Consider the following 16,548-nt stretch of genomic DNA (forward strand, 5'->3'; position numbering starts at 1 on the left):
ATGGATCAAATCCATGCCTCCATATACATTTGGAAACCTTGCACAGCAGGAGTGCTAATGAAATCCCAATAATGCTTCAAAATAGGGGAAGAGCCTTTCTGCTCTATTTAACAACTTTGTTCTCCCATGTATCTGGGAATAATTGACTGGATGAATCTACTCCTAACATTAGGATGCAGGAATAATGCTCGGCTCTTTGTTCATCTGTTTTCCTGACAAGATGTACAAAACCAGTCTGTGGCGACACTGATGCAGATGAGATTTAATTCTAAAAAAGCATTTAACACTTACAGGCATTTTAAATAACACACCGAATTCTTCATTCTGAAGCGTCTTTCTAATCAGAAATTACCCCCACAACTGTGAAGAAGAATGCTTTCTGATTAACCTCTTGAGCACTGACTATTCTGAACAAACAATAGTGCACCATACGCTGTGAAATTTCAATTTGTAGCCTATTTTAAGGTTTGTAGTTGGCTACTTTCACTTGATCTCCTCTCTCGCTTTCTTTTTTTGCCTTTCATATGTTTTTCAAATACTCAGGATGGCCACTTTTTCCTTTGGAAAGTTTTAAGTGTTCATTATGCTATACTGGAAACATCCATTTCCCACTCTCTTCCCCCCAGCTTCAGTTACTGACTACTGGTCACACATCACCAGCGTCCAGCAAAACCGCATCTCAATGCCCACACTCAGGGACAGATTAATAAGTAGAAAGAAGTTAATTTAAAACGTCAGCCCTGAGCACTTCTGCTAAAAAGGCCAAACTGATTGCTTCTTTAAAGCTCAGTCAAAAGGTTCACAAGGTACTGAAGTAAAATGTAAATCACATTTTACTCACTGCAAGCCACAGCGTGTTGCATGCAGCAATGTGCCATTTTCATGCACTGCAAGGAATTGGAAACACAGCTTTCCATTCCACTCTTCCCATGTTTTAAGATCTATGTGAACTGGCCTGATGAATGTGTCTGAACCAAAACAGTGTCAGACCCAACAAAGAGATTTTACTCAGGAGTCTCACCACCATCGCTCAAACTGATACACATCTCAAACTAAAGCTGGATTTCTTGCTTTGGTAGGAAGAACACATTCAATAAATGCCTACTGAAAGCTGGGAGGGGCTCCTTCTCAGAGCATGCAGGGATAGGATGAGTGGGAATTGTTTTCAGCTGAAAAAGAGGATATTAAGCTGAGATCTTGGGAAGAATTGTTCTCCTGTGAGAAGGAGGGGAGGCCCTGGCCCAGGTTGCCCAGATTAGTGGTGGCTGCCCCATCCCTGGAGGTGTTCAAGGCCAGGTTGGATGGGGCTTGGAGCAACCTGACCCAGTGGGAGGTGTCCCTGCCCACGGCAGGGGGTTGGAACCGGATGGGCTTTAAGGTCCCTTCCAACCCAAACCATTCTGCGACTTGGGTCTCACCCTGACTCACCACATGATTTCAGCAGGCGAAATGCAAGAACGGGCTACAATTCAATTCTGTTTCTAGTGCACCAGACAACAATCCAAGTGAATCTCAGATACTAAACAAAATTCTTCTCTGATTATAGAAGCATGGAATCATAAAGGTTGGAAAAGACCTCTAAGCTCACCCAGTCCAACCCCACTGTGCTTACTGAACCATGTCCAAAACTGCCACGGCCACACATGTTTTGAAGCCCTCCAGGGATGGGGACTCCACCACTGCCCTGGGCAGCCTCTGCCAGGGTTTCACTGCTCTTTCAGTGAAGAAATTTTTCCTAATATCCAATCTAAACCTCCCCTGGTGCAACTGGGAGCAGACAGCAGGCTGCAAAAAAGAGGCAGAGATGGAAAACAAAGATGGCCTGGAGTACCTGATGCTGAAACTTTGAAGGATCCCGACTGCTCACGGGGACCACACTCCCATATACGTGCAGTTCCCGGACAATAGAAATGCCTCCTTTCAGCTCTGGTCTGAAGGACTCCTCTGAACACTTTCGCAGTCGCAGAAGTCCAACAAGAATATCTTGCTCTGGATCTTCGTAAGACAGGAAGGTCTCCCAGCCGCCGTTAGCCACGTAATCTCTTCTGACTAATTCAATCTGGGCAAAGAGAAGAAGCGATAACGAATATAAAGAATAAAATAGAAAAGGAAAACTCCTTCAAATATATTTAAGCACACATTGCACAGACGAAAACCAATTTCATGGATCCATAAACTATTATGATTCAGAGAAAACATGAAGTGCTTTCTTAAAGGCCAATTTAATTTTAGATGGATTTTAGCAGTACCGGATAAGAACTGCGGTTATTGCAGTCGTGTTAAAGACACAAAATGTGACACTTCAATGGACATGTATTTGCCGATGGGACAAAACATTGGTTCTGTCCCTATTCCAAGCTTTCCAGAAGGGCTGGTAATCCACATGGTTACCTGCTTGTAAGTCAAAAACCCAAACCCACATGCTTCTTGAGGTACAAGAGTTTCATAATCACTGCAAGATCAAGGAATCATAGAATCCTAGAATGGTTTGGGTTGGAAGGGACCTTAAAGCCCATCCGGTTCCAACCCCCCTGCCATGGGCAGGGACACCTCCCACTGGACCAGGCTAGTAGGATATACCTATATATATATAGGTATAGTCCTATATCATACTAGTTCGTTCCAGAAATGCACAGAATATACCTACAGGAGCAAAGTGCACAGTGCAATAGCGAGTGGATCTGAAAAATCTGGCACTGAGTGAGTATTGAGTCCTAAACATTTTTGGAACACACCATAAATTACACATTCTTCACAGAATCTGCAGGAACTGTGTTCTAACTCATTCAGACGGTGATGAAAATACCAAAACCATCCAGACAAGCACCCTAAGAACTGACCATAACAACATATTACTTGCCTCAAATCCAATTTTCAACAACAAGCTGGACAAAGGCAGTTCTGAAGAGCACAAGTGGAAGGGAAAAGTGAAGTGCAAGTTGGCTGACTGCAGAGAATACAATAAAGACCATGCTTAGGTAGAAGAAATTACTTCTGCAGAGCACCTAGAAGCTATGAAGAGCAAGTGGTGGATAACAGGACAGAAATAAGAAAAAACTTCTTTCTCAGACAGTCCTGCTGTACCATCATTACAGAGCAGCCCCAGGATCTAAGGTGAGACTCCCTTCTACCAAGGTGAGACCTTAGCAAATTTCACCCAATGGCAGCTAATTTTTATTATCATTTGGGTTTTGGTTGGAATGAACCTTAAAGCCCATCCAGTTTTAACCTCTTGTCATGGGCAGAGACACCTCCCACTGCATCAGGCTGCTCGAAGCCCCATCCAGGCCGGCCTTGAACACCTCCAGGGATGGAGCTTCCATGGATTTACTGGGCAACCTGGGCCAGGGCCTTCCCACCCTCAATTTCTTCCTAAAATCTCACTTCAGTCTCTGCTCCTTCAGCTTCAAACCATTCCCCCTTGTCCTGTCCCTGCAACTCCCTGATCACAAGCCCCTCCCCAGCTTTCCTGGAGCCCATTTCAATATTGGAGGCTGCAATAAGGTCTCCCTGCAGCCTTCTCTTCTCCAGGCTGAACAAGCCCAACTCTCTCAGCCCATCCTTGGGTGCTTCAGCCCTTGGATCGTCTTCATGACCTCCTCTGGACTTGCTCTACAGATGGTTTTAGTTCAGATCAGGAATGTACTCAGGAAGCAAATCCTCTGATTGTTGCCCACTTTGAAAGCATCAGGAAGTACAAAAACCTGAATTCTTTCAGATTTATTTAGAAAGTACCTGTCATCGCAGGGGGTTAGAACTGGATGGGCTTTGAGGTCCCTTCCAACCCAAACCATTCCATGATTCTATGATCCACCTCCCATCACTCTGAGAATCCTTTCACTGTAGGAATTCAGATGTGAACGGCAAGCTTTAGGAGATCCCCCGTTCACCAGCACTGCGCTGCTGTTTCTAACATCTACAGTCTGACAGCTCAGTGCAGGACTGATCCCTCCACATACCTTCCCACGCTCTCCCCAGCAGGACTATAAAGATTAAAGCAGAGGACTTCAGTATTTCTTCTGTAAATCCTCTAATACTCATAAATCCATGAATTAAAGATTTGTTTACAGAAAAGCCATGAGGGATTGTGTCTCCTGCCTGCTCTACTCCACGACGAAGCCTCACAATTAAACACAGCTCACAATTAAAACCCTTACTGGCTAGAGAAGCAAGGCTCATTTCAGGACTAATGTACGGCTCACGGGGTAAGTGCACAAGCAGATGTCTGCCGATGTGCCAAGTTCTCCAAGAGCGATACTCCCCTCCAGGACAGCTCACATGCACTTAGTTAGATCTATCGTTAGGTACCTAATGCCACGAATAAATTGGACATGTATAGGAAAAGAAAAGACCATGAGCTTTTTTAAACACCCAGATTCAATAGTTAGTTTCATTTGTAGAAAATCACTTGGGTTAAAGGTTACTTGATGATCTCAGAGGTCTTTTCCAACTGTTATGATTCTAAAGCTTACTGGTAATGCATAAAACCAGCAGAAATTATTAAACATTACTACACTGTGAGTTTGAAACGGCAAGGTTGGAGAACACCCAGTTTCTCTTGAGGACGAAGTCATGGCTCCATTGTGTGTCCTCCAGTAGGGACTGCATGCCCTGTGGTGGTGACATCCACTTGTAGATAGAGATGAAGTGAGACTACAGGAACCTACACCAGGAGGCTTGATATTATGTGCATTTTTATAGCATCATAAGCAAGTACCAGATAAACTGATCTGCTCAGAAAGTCCCTACTGGATCGGGCCTTTTGTTAGAATCATAGAATTGTGGAATGCTTTGGTTGGAAGGCACCTTCAAGCCCATCCATTTCCAAGTCCCCTGCCACAGATAGGAACACCTCCCACTGCATCAGGTTGCCCAAAGCCCCATCCAACCTGGCCTTGAACACCTCCAGGGACAGGGCAGCCACCACTGCTCTGGGCAACCTGGGCCAGGGCACAGAGGGTGCTAGGATACATCAAACCCTCAAAAGGTTTCCAGGGACTCATGAGATGTACAGCCTTTTCCTGCTGGGATATCAGTGTGAATGTGGCAAAAGCCAGCCCGTGTCACCTCCTGGTCCACTGGTGCAGTCCCATGTCCATAAACCACTCTGTCTGCGGGTAAGGATAACCCTCATCCGGGTGGGTTGTCATTGCAGTACGCAATCTCATTACACGTCTGGCACAGTCTGTTTCCAGCACAAAGAGAAAACGCAGTTGCAGATTCCTCTGCTGACCTGAAGCAGCTACACCCAGCTTAAAAATCTGCCGCATTCCACCTCAGGCTCTGTATTGAGATCATTATCTTCATACAAATCCTCTGCTTCGCAGGAACAGCGGTTTCTGCATTAACACCAATGTAGGTTCATGTTCGTAACGCAGATGCCGTTGCCCCTTGCCTTTCAAAAACTGTCAATCCAATGTCTCTTCACAGCAACAACTAACTACAGCCTTTTTTAGGGCTATTATGTAGCACTATGCAGCTTTAACCAAATAACTTCTGCTGCTACAGAGAAAGGCCACTAATTGAAAAGGCAGCTTAGAGATAGCGCCGTAAAGAATCCGCGACGAGCAAGGAATCTCCTTCCAAGTGATTTCTTAAAAAAGCATTTTTCATAGAATCACAGAATGGTTTGGGTTGGAAGGGATTTTAAAGCCCAACCAGTTCCAACCCCCCTGCCATGGGCAGGGATACCTCCCACTGGATCAGGTTGCTCAAAGCTCCATCCAACCTGGCCTTGAACACCTCCAGGGATGGGGCAGCCACCACTTCTCTGGGCAACCTGGGCCAGGGCCTCCCCACCCTCACACCAAAACATTTCTGCCTAAGATCTCATCTCAATCTCTTCTCTTTCTGCAGAAAACCATTCCCTTTCATCCTGTCCCTGCACTCCCTGACCAAGAGCCCCTCCCCAGCTTTCCCAGAGCCCCTTTCAGTACTAGAAGCTGCTCTAAGGCCTCCCCACAGCCTTCTGTTCTCCAGGCTGAACAACATCAACTCTTTCAGCCTGTCCTTGTATGGGAGGTGCTCCAGCCCTCAGATCATCGTCTTCTAAAACCAGACACATCATCGCCATTGTAGAAATACATACAGGTTACTGAACCTTAAAAGAAAGGAGTTGCATAAAGTAGAACTAATTACAGCAAGCGATTAATTTATTTCAGATCTGACATGATATCCTCTTATCAAGAAGATGCGTTGTTTACTCATGAAGCCAAGAACAACATCATACTTGTCACTAGTCTAAAGCACAGGAAAAATTATCCCATCTACAGAATCTCGCTCTTGCTTGCTGTCATGATAGATATTGCTAAGGCTACATAACGACACCCTCCTACCACTCAGACAGATGAGTTTAACAAAGGGAATTTTCAACATAATGTTGCTTTCAAACCCCTTTGATAAGCTATTTGCTAACTACTCAAGGAATTTACAATTTAAATTAGATTGGCACTGCTGCCAACAGATCTCAGTGGAAGATATTTCGTGAGATGACCACAAATTTGATAATGGGAGCAGAGCACAAAGGCTGCAAACGAGTCCCTACAGCCTCAGTTCTGGCAGAGATCTGTTAAGAATGAGATAGCTTTTGTGAGATTATGATACATTTCCATACCAGATTTCTCAGAATAATGGAATGGTTTGAGTTGGAAGGAACCTTAAAGCCCAGCCAGTTCCAACCCCTGCCATGGGCAGGGACACCTCCTTTTGGATCAGGCTCATCAAAGCCCCCTCCAACCTGGCCTTGAACACTTCCAGGGACGGGGCAGCCACCACTTCTCTGGGAAACCTGGCCCAGGGCTTCAATACTCTCACAGTAAAACATTTCTGCCTAAGATCTCATCTCAATCTCCCCTCTTTCAGCTCAAAACCATTCCCCTTAATCCTATCCCTGCACTTCCTGATCATAAGCCCCTCCCCAGCTTTCCTGGAGCCCCTTTCAATACTGGATGTTGCTCTATGGTCTCCCTGCAGACTTTTCTTCTCCAGGCTAAACAAGCCCAACTTTCTCAGCCTGTTTTCGAATGAGAGGTGCTCCAGCCCTTGGATAATCTTCATGGCCTCCTCTGGGCTCTAACAGGCCCGTGCCTTTCCTGTGCTGAGGACTCTACCTTCTTTTATGCAAGATAGGAAGTAGTGTGCTCCATGTGAATTCACGTATCAGCAGGAGAAAGACAGAATACGGCTCCTGGTAATCTTTGATTTGCAAACCAAGAACATCTTTTAGATAACTAACTTGGAGGATATTCACTCTACTTAACTTCTGGCACCAAACTGTGAGTCTCTTTGAAGCCTAAATAATCAGTGGAGCTTCTAAAGTGAGACAACCTCTGTTAGGGATCTATACTGACCCACAGAATGCCTGACCCCAGATTTAGAAAATGGGTACGTGCCCATTGTGCAGAGGAAAGGGAAGCATGTAAGTGTCATTCTGATTGAACTCTCTGCCGGGGGTGGCAGCACCTCTGCATGGCACAAAGAATTCTGTGAAAGTAAAGGAGATCTAGGATCCATTTGGCCCTGGCCCAGGTTGCCCAGAGAAGTGGTGGCTGCCCCATCCCTGGAGATGTTCAAGGCCAGGTTGGATGGGGCTTGGAGCAACCTGATGCAGTGAGAGGTGTCCCTGCCCATGACAGGGGGTTGGAACTGGATGGGCTTTAAGGTCCCTTCCAACTCAAACCATTCCATGATTCTGTTCTATGATGGACAAACTCTACAAGCATTTCAGTCCTTCCATAACGTCACCAAAGGAAGAGGAAGAGCATACTTCCAGGATATGATTTATTAGCCACAGCATACATGTATAGTAAGGCGGATCTAACTCTGCGCTCAGAGTAAGCTCATCTCCTTGGGTGCCCTACACAGCTGTAGATCTCCAAAACAACCTTCTGGAAGGGTAGACCCCAGCTTGTGCTTACATCGAGCTGGTGGATTAGTTTCCTCATTGGGACGTTTGAAATTCAGCAGTGAACATTCTCCTTTTGATAAAATAAGCACAGCAATCTTTTTGAGGACTATTTTAGGAAGGAAAAACACAACTTATGTGTCATACGCTAAATGGATCTACTCATCTATAAATATACACATACATGTGCATATAAATACATATACATTTGCCTATACAAACGTGCACACTCACAAATAAGGCTGTAAATTCATCTCACTAAACACTCACTTCTGTTCAGCACACACACACTGTGGTTTTGGTGGTTTCTAATCCCAAATTTCTAAAGAGGAGGGAAGAAAGAGAAGCTTGAGAAGCAGTAAGACAGCACTGCTTACTTTGTTATAGCAGAGCAAACACCAAACTAACTGCTGGCTGTGATCAGTTTATTGAACACGGTGGTCCATAAATTTTGACATGTGACTGGGCTCAAACAAAAGACATCCAGAGCTGCTGCAAAAATAAATGGAAAATTGCATCCAGCTACAAAGGCAAACTGCAGGATTGGATGTGTAACAAATAGGTCCCAACGCCTCCACACCAAACTCGGATAACAAATTGTGTCTGAAACAAGCTCCTAGAAGAAAACCACAAATCTTACCTGATATGGTCTCACTTTGTGGTGAATTTCTTGAATTCCAACCTCTCTTGTCCTTACATCACGACACTGGGAAAAGAAAGGGAAGGGGAAAAATAAATTACATGGGAGAAAAACATTAAACTTGGAAACATACGGATTTCCAGCCACCTATTGGGTTTGAAACTAAAGCGAAATAGCGTGAAGTGGTGAGGATGAATTTCAAATGGATAGACTTCAAAATAAAAGTGCTCACCGATCCATCCCTAATACACCTCCAAAAGAGGTCTCAGTGCTAAATGGAAAGACATGCTGGCAAAAATCAATTCACTAAGCAACCATTATGGCTCATGAGGAAACAGTATCCTTTGATTCACAAACAGCAGGAACTGGAGGCAAAGTCAACACACATGAAAGAATAACAGAGGAAAAAACACTCAGGCTCAATTCACTTTTACCCTACACTGGGAAGGTCTAATGTGGGTAAAATCTGCCCTAAGGCACTAGAGCCCTTAAATTGCCACAATTTGAATCTCAGCAACCCTTTTCTTGCTTTAAAGGAGAACTGGACCAGATTGAGAGCAGCCCTGAAGGGAAGGACTTGGGGTGCTGGTGGGTGAGAGGCTCAACATCCAAAGTAGTGGGACCAGCAGAGTGAGGGATTCTGCTCCTCTGCTCCACTCACTCTGGTAAGATCCCACCCAGAGCCCTGCATTCAGTTCTGGAGTCCTCAGCAAAGGAAAAGCATGGATCTGCTGGAGTGAGTCCAGAGGAGGCCACAAACATCATCTGATGGCTGGGGAACCTCTGCTATGAGGACAGGCTGACAAAGCTCTTGATCAGGGAGGGCAGCGATAGGATGAGGGGGAATGGTTTTAAGCTGAAAGAGGAGAAGAGATTGAGATGAGCTCTCTGGAAGAAATGTTTTCCTGTGAAGGTGGGGAGGACCTGGCCCGGGTTGCCCAGAGAAGTGGTGGCTGCCCCATTCCTGGAGGTGTTCAAGGCCGGGCTGGTTGAAGCTTTGAACAACGTGATCCAGTGGGAGGTGTCCCTGTTCATGGCAGAGGGTTGGAACTGGATGGGCTTTAAGGTTCCTTCCAACCCAACCCATTCCATGATTCTATGATACAAACACTCCTACCGCGGGAGGCTGTGTGCATCCACCTCTTCATGGGTTTACTGGAAGGGCCAATGCAAAGCCAAACTCAGCTTTAGTCACAAAGCCCAGTCGCAGCAGATGTACTCAAAGCAGCTGAGTTGCAAATGCTTGTTTCATTCCACCAGCAGTGCCATACACAAGGGGAGGAAGAGAACCTCCATCAGGGGGCCAAAAAACAACCCTTACCTGCCCATGTATTTCCAAAAGCCAGGCTTTTAGATGGGGAAAGAACTTGTGAAAATCCAATTCACAGAGAAACTTAGAATAAGCAAAATGAACACAGCTCTCTCGCGCCCTGTTCTTCTCTGAATGCTGTTCCATTATTATTATTATGAATTCCATTATTGATATAAAGCAACAATCTCCCAAATAGTGGGGAAAAGTGATCTTGTTTCTTTATTTTACATCAGGCTATGACAAAAGTGGGATTTGCTGTAGTTTTAAGAGTAGACAAACTCTTCCCTGCTTTACAATTTTCCAGCTGCTCAAACAGTGCAGTAAAAGGCAGAGGAAAATCCATTCTTCATTATGAATCCACAATTGAGGAAGGACAATGTATCCTGGGACACTGCTGGGATGTGTCTAGAGAAGGGGAACGGAGCTGGGGAAGGGTCTGGAGCACAGAGGTTCTGGGAGTGGCTGAGGACCCTGGTGCTCTTTAGTCTAGAGAAGAGGAGGCTGAGGAGAGACCTCATGACTCTCTGCAGCTCCAGGAAAGGAGGTTGGAGCCAAGTGGGTGTTGGTCTCTTCTCCCAAGTAACGTAATAGGATGAGAGGACATGGCCTCAAGTTGCACCATAGAAGGTTTAGATTGGACATTAGGAACAATTTCTTTCCTGAAGGAGTGGTGAAGCCCTGGCAGAGGCTGCCCAGGGCAGTGGTGGAGTCCCCATCCCTGAAGGGGTTCAAAACTGTGTAGACATGGCACTTCAGGACATGGTTTAGTAGGCACAGTGGGGTTGGGCTGATGGTTGGACTTGGTGGTCTTAGAAGGCTTTTCCAACCTTAATGATTCTATTTTAAAATTCTGCCTCCCGGTCGCGTGCCTCCAGCTGCACTTTGTGGCTGGTGGTCACAAAGGCCACCATCTCCAACAAGACTCCTCAAGGATAACTAAGCTGGGTGGAAGTGTCGATCTGCTGGAGGGTCGGGAGGCTCTGCAAAGGGATCTGAACAGGCTGGACCGCTGGGCAGAGTCCAATGGCATGAGGTTTAACAAGGCCAAATGCCGGGTCCTGCACTTGGGGCACAACAACCCTATGCAGTGCTACAGACTGGGAGAAGTCTGTCTAGAAAGCTGCCTGGAGGAGAGGGACCTGGGGGTGTTGGTTGACAACCGACTGAATATGAGCCAGCAGTGTGCCCAGGTGGCCAAGAAGGCCAATGGCATCTTGGCTTGTATCAGAAACGGCGTGACCAGCAGGTCCAGGGAGGTTATCCTCCCTCTGTACTCGGCACTGGTGAGACCGCTCCTCGAATCCTGTGTTCAGTTCTGGGCCCCTCACCACAAGAAGGATGTTGAGGCTCTGGAGAGAGTCCAGAGAAGAGCAACAAAGCTGGTGAAAGGGCTGGAGAACAGGCCTTATGAGGAGCGGCTGAGAGAGCTGGGGGTGTTTAGCCTGGAGAAGAGGAGGCTGAGGGGAGACCTCATTGCTCTCTACAACTACCTGAAAGGAGGTTGTAGAGAGGAGGGTGCTGGCCTCTTCTCCCAAGTGACAGGGGACAGGACAAGAGGGAATGGCCTCAAGCTCCGCCGGGGAGGTTTAGGCTGGACGTTAGGAAAAAATTCTTTACAGAAAGGGTCATTGGGCACTGGCAGAGGCTGCCCAGGGAGGTGGTTGAGTCACCTTCCCTGGAGGTGTTTAAGGCACGGGTGGATGAGGTGCTGAGGAATATGGTTTAGTGTTTGATGGGAACAGTTGGACTCGATGATCCGGTGGGTCTCTTCCAACCTGGTTATTCTGTGATTCTGTGATAACTTCTCTCCAGCCACCACAAACACAAGTGCAACATCAGCACGACGGATCCGCATCCATCAAATATACTCCTGACCAAGCCATTCCTCAAGGAGACGCCAGAGCTGGTGAGCTGGTTCACCTTTACTATCAAGCCTGAAAATATATAAGATTCCCATGAGTCCCTTCTTTGCTTTGGCCTTTCCCTCTCCTTTTCCAAACTGAGAGACAAGAGGACAACAGCATACTCATACATTCTCCTTTGACACAAGAAAAACACAACAGTACCACACATTTCTAGCCGTACTGCAGCAATGTTTGGTTCCTCATCCCACCAGCTGCAGTGTTTCTGCCTCACTAAATTAAAATCTATAATCATCTGCACAGCAGAGATTTGGTTCTTCTAAAAGCAATGACTGCCAGCCTGCCAAGCCCGGTAACGGTTCAGCTCAGCCCTGACCGCCACACATCAGCTCTCCCTGCTTCTCCAGCTGGTTTTGAACAGGTTTGGATCAAATGACGTGGTTTTAGTAACAAACACAGGGAAGAGTTCACTCGGAGTCCTAAAGAGCGCAATTGAAGAGGCTTAGCTGCACCACGGAGGTTGCCTCCCCTGCTTGGTTTTGAAGTGAAAAGCCAGCAGGAGGGATGGAAGCTTCTGTAGCTGGCAAAGCTGTCTGCCAAAGCCTGGCTTCCTCCTGGAGAACGACTGGGAAGAACGATTTAAGGAGAAGTCCAGGGCATCAGCTTAGGACTGATTAAATGGTATGGAAAGCCCAGCTGGAAGGAAGACAGCTTAGAGTTTATATTCTGATCTTTTGCCACTGCAACTGCAAGATCCAAGTGAGATAGCACAGGCAGTAAGGAGCCAGATGTAGCTAAGAGAATCACCCATGTTAAATACCCAAAATACAAGTTGATGCGGGACTACAGGCATATGGGCAGTAGCTGAAAATTTTACTACTGTTGGATGCAACAATGCCTTAAAATCTCCTCAAGCTAGAAAGAGGGGGTGCTAAACCACAAGACAGAGGTCCAGCACTGCTGTGGCGAGGATCTGCCCCTGCCTGGACACAAGGATAGCAAAGCAATTAAAGCCCTTCAGAATAGTCTCAGGGAGCATGAGGTTTGTGTGATGCTTAAAGGGGGCCTACAGGAAAGCTGTGATGGGGCTCTTTCTCAGGGAATGCAGGGACAGGACAAGGGGGACCAGTTTTACGCTGTGAGAGGAGAGATTGAGACGAGAGCTTAGGAAGAAATGTTTTCCTGTGAGGGTGGGGACGCCCTGGCCCAGGTTGCCCAGAGAAGTGGTGGCTGCCCCATCCCTGGAGGTGTTCAAGGCCAGGTTGGATGGGGCTTGGAACAACCTGATGCAGTGGGAGGTGTCCCTGCCCATGGCAGGGGGTTGGAACTGGATGGGCTTTAAGGTCCCTTCCGACCCAAACCATTCCACGGTTCTATGATTTTGTGCAGGAAGCTGGACACGCCAAGAAAGGAAGAACTTGAACAGTAGAACTGCAGACTGTGGCTGATAACTGGGTTTCACTGGGAGGTTCAAAGTGTGAGCAGTGCCAGAAGAGACTGGTGAATGACAACTGCTGCAGCCACCTTCCAAGAGAAATCAAGACCGGACATGCGTACCAATTTCTGACTTCAAATATAAATGCAATTCCTCCCTTCCCCTCCTTCTCTCCACCCCCGCTCATATTTTTATTTGACCTTAGAAACGTCAAGAATATCAAATCTCATTTGTTTGTGCTGCACTCCCCCTGCTAGACTTCTCTGGCCTCAGACTAAGAGCTTTTCTTCCAATTGTTCAGACAAGTAAGTGCATGCGTGGGAAAAAGAAAACAAGAAGAATTTCTACTAGCATAAATTAAAAAGAAACCTCACTTTCTCTGCTCTGATTTCTAGTTTCATTCTGTTAAAAAATGGAATATCACAAACCAGTTACCAAGAACTGTCAGGAAGGAGGTGAAAATGGTAAACTAAAAATCCACCAAACAAAACTAGCTTTTCAGAAATATCATCAAGGTGCTTTTTAGTCATTAAAATCATTTTGAAAGAGCTTTGCAGATCGTTTTAGCTCAGCAGTGAACCTGGCTCCTGTAGTGTCTGCTGGTCCTGACTTTCTTCCCTCTCCAGTATTGAAAGGAGATCAACAGGGAAAGCCGGGCAGGGGGTCTTGATCAGGGAGTGAAGGGATAGGACAAGGGGGAGTGGTTTTAAGCTGCAAGAGGAGAGACTGAGATGAGATTTCAGGAAGAAATGTTTTCCTGTGAGGGTGGGAAGGCCCTGGTTGCTCAGAGAAACCATGGCTGCCCCATCCCTGGAGGTGTTCAAGGTCTTGAGCAACCTGATGGAGTGGGAGATGTCCACATTGCAGGGGGGTTGGAACCGGATGGGCTTTAAGGACCCTTCCAGCCCAAACCATTCCATAATTCTATTATATTTTGTATAAAGTCACCAAGCAGCTCACCCTCAACAGCGAGTGACAAATATCTTACCTGTGTCCCAAGATCTTTCATCCTGGCCAAGGCAAGCTCTCTCAGGTTCCCATGCTCCACTCCCGAGCTGACCAGTGGCATTGGGATATCTCTGTGTAGGAGGAAAACAAAAACCTCAAACAACTGCATTAGCAGACAATCACAGAATCAAATAATGGTTTGGTTTGAAAGGGACCATGAAGGTCACCCAGTTCAAACCTCCCACAGTAAGCGAGGACATGTTCAACAAGATCAGGTTGCTCAGACTCGCACTCAACCTGGCCCTGAATCCAGGTCGATGTCCCAAGGATGGGACATCAATCACCTTTCTGGGCAACCTGGGACAGTGTTTCACTACCCTCAGCATAAAAAGTTTCTTCCTAATATCTAATCTAAACTTCTCTTCTTTTAGTTTAGAAGTGTCATTATGGTCACCTAAGTCGAGATTGCAAACAGCAGACCACAGAGCTTATCTGAATTACCTTGGTTTCAAATCCCTGTCTGAGCAAGAAATAACACAGGCAAAACACAACTAAGAGCAGGAGAAAAATGAAGGGAAAAAGCTCCAGATTTTACCTTAGTAAAAAGACTGAAGATAAAAGCAGGCTCTTACAATGCCAAGAAATAGGCTATAATTTTGCTCTCAGTTCTTCACTTGGAAGTCTGGGGAAAGAAGCATCATCCAGCCGAGCCTTTGCCTCGCCTGGAATTCCATGTCAGATGTTCTCCTTGATATCTGTTGCTGGAGACCAGCAACTGGGAACCAGATCACATCCTTAGAATCACTGAATGTTTTGGGTGGGAAGGGACCATTGAAGTCCACCCAGTCCAATGTCCATGCATTAAGCAGGGACATGTCCAACCAGATTGGGTTCCTCAGAGTCCCATCCACCCAGCCCTTGAGTGTTTCCAAGGATGGGGCATCAACCACCTCTCTGGGAAACCTGGTGCAGTGCCTCACCATCCTTAGAGCAAATAAGTTCTTCCTTATATTCAGTCTAAATCTCCCCTCACTTAGTTTAAAAGCACTAGTCCTTTTCCTGCCACAAGAGACCTTGCTGAATAGTCTGTCCCCAGCTTTCCTTCTGCAGTCTCCAAACTGAATGCTCAACTGGGAAAATTCATCGGAATGACAAGATTTTTATACCGGAACACTAGCTACTTAAAGGAAAAAGGTTCTGTTTAGCAAATGATCAACAGTGAAGCCCAGCCAGTAAGCCCAAGTTTGTCCTATGGGGATGTCTGTCATAGAATCGCAGATCACAGAATCACTGCGGTTCGAAAAGACCTCTAAGCTCATCCAGTCCAGTGTCAGCCCAACACCACCGTTCCAACTACATGATGTCCCTAAGTGCCACGGCCACACAGTTTTTGAACGCCTCCAGGGATGGGGACTCCACCACTGCCCTAGGCAGCCTCTGACAGGGCTTCACCACTCTTCCAGTAATTAGTTTTTTCCTGATATCCAATCTAAACCTCCCATGGCACAACTTGAGGCCATTTCTTATTGTTCCATTACATGTTACATGGGATAAAAGACCAGGACCCACCTCATTTCAACCGCCTTTCTGAGAGCTGCAGAAAGTAATGAGGTCTCCCCTCAGCCTTCCCTTGTCAAGGCTAAACAGCCCCAGGTCCCTCAGCTACTCCCAAAAGACAAGAAGACACAAAACATAAGCTGCTCCTCAGGAGTCTGCAAATGGCAGAACTCCTCCCTTCACTTCTCCAAGGGAGGTACTAACATGAAATATGAAAGCAAGACCAGGTTTCCCCTCTCTGCTGCCTTCCAGGGCAGTTTGTCTCACTAGAGATCAGGAAAGCAGGATGCCATCCCTAGAGAAAGGGAGATTTACATGTAGATTATTGGCACATCCCACTAAACACTCACTTCCTACCTAATGCTTTACCATGTGGCAATTCCAAATGCTTCTCCTTCTTTCTGCTCCTAGTCCACCCTGGCACCTGATACCACGACATCCAACCGCACCACTCTGTGACCCAAAAGCCTACAGGGAAATAAGGGCCGTACCAACAGGAAACAAAAACCTGATCCAGGGGAAGGTAAGGACACCTTCCCCTGGATCAGATTTTTGTTTTAGGCTTTAGGCTTTTGGGCACATGGCAGAGGGGTTGGAACTGGATGGGCTTCATGGTCCCTTTCAATCGAAACCACTCGAGGACTCAACGATTCTGTGAAAGGTACTTGGTACATTGTACAACAGGCTGGTCTCACAATGGGACTCAAACCTTCCTTGGGGAGTATTCTTCCTTTTCGTTATCCATGCAAGGATTCAACAGAGGAAAGAGCTGAATATCGCAAAACCCATTCAGAGAATGGGATGGTTTAGTGAATTGGTAATGTAATTAGCTTAATCCATCTTGGTTCAGTAGTGATTGAAAGTCATCATCATCTAGCAGCTGTGTGATGA

General features: G+C 46.4%; 1 protein-coding gene across 2 annotated transcripts in view; it reads right to left on the reverse strand.

Annotated features, from left to right (window-relative positions):
• ELP3 (elongator acetyltransferase complex subunit 3) overlaps positions 1 to 16,548 on the reverse strand; it is a 117,711-nt gene that overhangs the window by 28,243 nt on the left and 72,920 nt on the right. For both annotated transcript variants that reach the window (XR_011336834.1, XM_069850670.1), the window contains exons 11-13: positions 14,141 to 14,231; positions 8,544 to 8,609; positions 1,832 to 2,059 (exon numbers count right to left, since the gene is read on the reverse strand). Coding sequence is in view for 1 of the 2 variants with exons in the window: in XM_069850670.1 (XP_069706771.1) it covers positions 1,832 to 2,059; positions 8,544 to 8,609; positions 14,141 to 14,231 (385 nt within the window). In the remaining variant the exon portion in view is untranslated. The remainder of the gene's footprint in view (positions 1 to 1,831; positions 2,060 to 8,543; positions 8,610 to 14,140; positions 14,232 to 16,548) is intronic.

The sequence above is a fragment of the Phaenicophaeus curvirostris genome, chromosome 2 (genome assembly GCF_032191515.1).
Source record: "Phaenicophaeus curvirostris isolate KB17595 chromosome 2, BPBGC_Pcur_1.0, whole genome shotgun sequence".
In the NCBI taxonomy this organism is placed as follows: Eukaryota; Metazoa; Chordata; class Aves; order Cuculiformes; family Cuculidae; genus Phaenicophaeus; species Phaenicophaeus curvirostris.